At 45.4% G+C, this 5,148-nt stretch overlaps 1 protein-coding gene across 1 annotated transcript in view; it reads left to right on the forward strand.

The window, feature by feature from the left end:
* Positions 1 to 211: 211 nt before the first annotated feature.
* tars1 (threonyl-tRNA synthetase 1) overlaps positions 212 to 5,148 on the forward strand; it is an 8,774-nt gene continuing 3,837 nt past the window's right edge. The window contains exons 1-11 of the mRNA XM_019885448.1: positions 212 to 375; positions 842 to 919; positions 1,010 to 1,200; positions 1,812 to 1,935; positions 2,219 to 2,343; positions 2,764 to 2,881; positions 3,497 to 3,561; positions 3,625 to 3,703; positions 3,897 to 4,043; positions 4,353 to 4,451; positions 4,873 to 5,040. Coding sequence (XP_019741007.1) covers positions 316 to 375; positions 842 to 919; positions 1,010 to 1,200; positions 1,812 to 1,935; positions 2,219 to 2,343; positions 2,764 to 2,881; positions 3,497 to 3,561; positions 3,625 to 3,703; positions 3,897 to 4,043; positions 4,353 to 4,451; positions 4,873 to 5,040 — 1,254 coding nt within the window. The 5' untranslated portion in view covers positions 212 to 315. The remainder of the gene's footprint in view (positions 376 to 841; positions 920 to 1,009; positions 1,201 to 1,811; positions 1,936 to 2,218; positions 2,344 to 2,763; positions 2,882 to 3,496; positions 3,562 to 3,624; positions 3,704 to 3,896; positions 4,044 to 4,352; positions 4,452 to 4,872; positions 5,041 to 5,148) is intronic.

Here is a 5,148-nt window from a genome sequence, read left to right on the forward strand (position 1 = left end):
AATAAATGTGTGTTACAAAAAATATGGAACATATGGAAAATACATATTTAAAATACCAGTTCATCTTTTTATCAAAAAGAAAAATGACAACTTCGAAAAATTAAACATGTTGTTACTCAATTAAAACATGTAGGAGTGCAACGTTGCATCATGAAATAGCAAAAAGACGAAGAAGAAATTTCTCCTCAGAAGAATAAAATATTGCATCAGATTTCCGGGTGACGTCATCAGCCGTCACCACCACTCGTCGTGACAGTCCAACAGCTCGCTAAACCGCGAACAAGTCGCTCAAAGTGGGCCAGTTTGTCACTTGTTATGGCCGAACTGCCTGTCGTGGAGAAAATGAGCCAACTCAACGTGGCCGAAGGTCAAAAGGTAACGTTTCGCCTTCGTTTCTAGCAACGCTCATTCAATGTAGCCGGTTAGCTTAGCCTAGCCGCCGCTCTGTTCACATTGACGACGACTAGCAATGCGCCGCTAACGTGTCGGCTCTCGTGAAAAACTCCGCGACTCCCACTTTTATGTCGCTGGAATGCGCATATGATTATGGAAGCTTCTTACAACAACCTCGCTTAAGTTGTACCTTTTAACAGTCAACTTGAACTGGAAGTAGCCGGCAAGGCACATTTGATTTGTTTCCCCTTGTACTTGCACGTTTTCAAAAGTATTTCACTGTCATAACTTTGTAATGTGTCAACAAGCACGTCCCTTGTCATCATTCGGGATGTCAATCAATAGTTTAGCGGTTCGGTACTGCGATTATGTGGAGTAGACTCTGGCACACGCACGTAGCATTGAGTAAACACAAGTTAATATCCTGCACTGTCTGATGTTTGGACAGGAGGGAGCATTCAATGGGAAAGATGGAGGAAAGAAGAAGGTCAAAAATAATGCAGGAGATGCTGGAGGCAGAGCTGAGGTGAGCAACAAAAACGTGTTTTCATGTCCTGCACATCAGTAGTTTATACACTTAGAAATGTATTTGTTTGGGGTTTTTTTTCCCCCACAGCTTTCACCAGCACCCGAGTACATCGACGAGCGCCTGACATTGTACGCTAAGCTCAAAGGTGAGCATGATGCCCTCATGGCAGAGAGGGCCGCGAAAGAGTCTCGTCCCATTAAAGTCACCTTACCGGACGGGAAGGTGGTAGACGCAGAGTCTTGGAAGACCACGCCCTACCAAGTGGCCTGTGGAATCAGGTCAGTTTACTGTGGTTACTTTTTTTAACTACCTAAATGGGGGAATATTCACTGCGGCCCTGCCAAATGCAATGATAAATAGATGAGGCCTTGAGACTGTGACCAGTATGCTTGCAAATGCTGTCAACTATTCAGTGGGCTGGTAAAAAAATTAAAATAAAATAAAATAAAATAGTCGCGCGAGCATGAGTGGATGTTTTAATGCTCCCTCTGCAGAGTAAAAGTTTGAAATGTGGTTGAAACTCTTCGTCTTTTTTTTTAACTTCTTGGGCATACTTCTTCTTTGGGCAATACAGGGGTGGAAAAAAAAAGTAGCAACAGAAGGTTGTTCGGCTTCAAGGCAAAGCTTGAGCGGAAATATGTTGTTTCCCACTTGTGCTAAATAAACACGGAATACACATGAAGGCTCCTTTTTCATTGTGAAGCCCTGCCTTTGCAACGCCACGCATATTATCAGTGTTGTCAAACTTGACTATTGTTACTATGCTGCACTATTATTTTGGACACGTCTGAGCACTTTTGAACTACGCTCGTCTCTTTAAAGTGGACTTGTCAGCGTAACTCAACGTCGCGGCGTGAATTTGATGAATATGTCCCACTGTGGCATCTAGTCAAGGTCTGGCCGACAACACTGTGATCGCCAAGGTGAACAAAGACGTGTGGGATCTGGACCGGCCTTTGGAGGACGACTGCAGCCTCGAGTTGCTCAAGTTTGACGATGACGAAGCTCAAGCTGTAAGTCCAAAGCCGTCAATCATCGTCGATCGCGATCGACATATTGGGCAGCCCTGGTCTCGGAAGACATTTCCGTTGTGCTAGTCCGTCACAAGGCAATTGATAGTAAAGAGTGAAATGTTTCTATGGGGGGAGGGGAGGATCAATTCCAAACAATTCAGTTTAAAAAAAAAAAAAAAAAAGCACACATTGTTATGTAAGCTGAAACGAAAAATCAATGTTTAAGAAACGTTGCTATGGAAGTGGAAGAAAAAAAAAAGACAACTTTTCTATGTCCTTGAAGGTTTACTGGCATTCCAGCGCTCATATCCTGGGCGAAGCCATGGAGCGAGTGTACGGGGGCTGCCTGTGCTACGGCCCGCCCATCGAGAACGGCTTCTACTACGACATGTTCCTCGACGGCAACGAGTGAGTGGCGCGGGCTGCGGCTTCACCTTTCTCCAAACGCTCGTCGATGAGCTGAGCTTTTTGAATCGCGTGGACGGGAGATGAACTTCCTTTCCTTTTTCCACCGCAATTTTCCCGGGCTGCGGGAGAGCGCGGTCTAATTAATTCCATAACCCTCTTAATGAAGTCATGTTATGCTAATGGCCTTCCTGACTGACTGAGTCTTACGAAGGAGATTTTGACATTGCAGGACCCTCGCAGCCAATTACTCTCCACTATTAGTCCAGATTTCTCAAAGGTTCCTTCGCTAATCACAACGGTGCTGACACTTGGATGCCCTTTAAACGCCGGCGCACTAAATTTAGCTGCGCTTTAGAGATAGTTTGAATATCAATGCGAGATGCAGTGTTGGCATTTCTACTTTGTGGAATTTGTGTGCAGCGGGGTGTCGAGCAATGACTTCCCTTGTCTGGAGGGCTTGTGCAAGAAAATCATCAAGGAGAAGCAGCCGTTTGAGAGACTGGAGATCAAAAAGGAAACCCTGCTGGAAATGTTCAAGGTATTCCACAAAAGGAACATCAGCCGAGCGAACCCTCGCTATTCGTGCGGGATCGGGACCGCTGCGAAAAGATGAAATCTGCCGAGAATTGGTGCAAAAAGAGGTTGCAGTTGCTTGTAGATGCCACAAGATGGCGGCAAAAAGGAGAGATTCATAAAACATCAACACCTCGCACACGTCGTAGACAATCTCGGATTCGTGGTATTCAGTCGTTTCGTCTTCAACAGAAACAAACCACCTTTAATTGAGGCTCATTAGCCGAACACGTTAGCGCAAACGAATACCGAATGTGGGCTGCAATTGTGCAACTGAAAGTCATTCCACTAACTTGCTCCAATGTGCACACAACAAATCGTAAGGAACACAAACAAAGTAGACCACGTACTGTTCAGTTTCGATTTTGACAGTGCGCGAGGTGCATTCAAGGACCACCAACGAAAATAGGACACCTCAAAGGCAGGCAAAAAAATTATATATATAAATGCGCACAAAAACGGCAAAGGTGTTCAGCAAATAACAGAGGATATGTTTAAAAAAAAAAAAAAGAAATCTGCAAAGGCCAAACGGCGATTATGCGGCGGCTCGCCGTTAAACAGACACTCTTCGTCTTGACAGTACAACAAGTTCAAGTGCCGCATATTGAACGAGAAGGTCACCACCCCCACCACGACAGTTTACAGGTGAGTCAATGTTTGTCGCGGTGGGTGACGGCTCTTTGCGTCTCAACCCTCCCGACGTTTCAGGTGCGGCCCTCTAATCGATCTGTGTCGGGGTCCACATGTGAGGCACACGGGAAAAATCAAAGCACTTAAGATCCACAAGGTGAGCCACCTCTCTTCCGTGGGTTCTGTTACGGTTTGTTCAGAAATGCCGTGCCACAATTCATTTCGATTTGTTGAATTCATCTGAACTTGATAAATCCAGTAAACTCCAACGTAAGGAAATAAAAGTCTTGAATTACGAAAGGGCGGCTATCTGGGCCATAATCCTGAATGTTTGTATTTTTGGCGCACAGAGCTCGTCCACATACTGGGAGGGAAAAGCGGACATGGAGACCCTCCAGAGGATCTATGGAATCTCCTTCCCAGACCCCAAAATGCTGAAAGAGTGGGAGAAGTTTCAGGAAGAGGCCAAGAACAGAGATCATCGCAAACTGGGCCGGGTATGAATTTACGGCGCTCACAAAGTAGACCACGTATCAAGGTCTCTTTATTTTTTTTTTCTTTGCCTCGCCCAGCCAAAATTACTCCTGAACGCTTTTCAGCTTTGAGTGATGATAAATTGAGCTGACTGCAGCAATCAGGTCCCGTTTACTAGCGCCGCCGCTTTCTAGGGCAGATTGAGTTCATTTCAGCCAAGCTGCGGGGAAAAAAAAAAAGTGAGCTTAGAAAGACAAATCCTCATTCCAGCACGTGATGAGTCGGTCCAAATGAAATCCGGTTTGACCTAAATGCAAATGTGTCATCCTCAGGAACAGGACCTGTTCTTTTTCCACGACCTGAGTCCAGGCAGTTGCTTCTTTCTGCCCAAAGGCGCCTTCATCTACAACACCCTGATCGAGTTCATCAGAGTAAGTCAGAGTCCGCGTTGGACAAAAAGTGAGTTCATTCGTGGCCGGGCAGCCAGTTTGGTCATGTTTGAGGGGCGCCGCTTTGAAGTTCAACCGAGTCGACGCGAAAAGGGAGTTCATGGCGGTCGGCGGTATCGCGTCGATGAATTGGCTCAGAAAAACGTTTTCGTTGACATCTGTTTATTCACACGTGATTTCGAACGGAAGGTGTCGTAATTACGCAAAGAAAACTTAAATCATGATTCACTGACTGATTTGATTCACATGTCCGAAAAATAGCCGGCGATGTTGATCATTGTTTTTCAAAGGGCAAGAAAATGTTTCATTTGGATTCATCTGCTTTATGAATTGATTCCGGCAATCGGCTAAACTCCGCCTGATGAGGTTCTATTCAAAGCTTGGCTTGTTTTTCCCGTGGCAGAGTGAGTACCGGAAAAGGGGCTTCCAGGAGGTGGTGACGCCCAACATCTACAACAGCAAACTGTGGCAGACCTCCGGTCACTGGCAGCACTACAGCGAAAACATGTTCTCCTTCGAGGTGGAGAAGGAAATTTTCGCCCTCAAACCTATGAATTGCCCCGGCCACTGGTGAGGGTCCCTTTTTTTTTCCATCCCCGCTATTTCTTTATCCTTTTTTTTTTTTTTTTTTTTTTTTGGGACTGCAAAACTAAGGAATTTTTTTGCAAAAATATTTTGC

The sequence above is a fragment of the Hippocampus comes genome, unplaced genomic scaffold (assembly GCF_001891065.2).
Source record: "Hippocampus comes isolate QL1 unplaced genomic scaffold, H_comes_QL1_v1.1 scaffold78, whole genome shotgun sequence".
Classification (NCBI taxonomy): domain Eukaryota; kingdom Metazoa; phylum Chordata; class Actinopteri; order Syngnathiformes; family Syngnathidae; genus Hippocampus; species Hippocampus comes.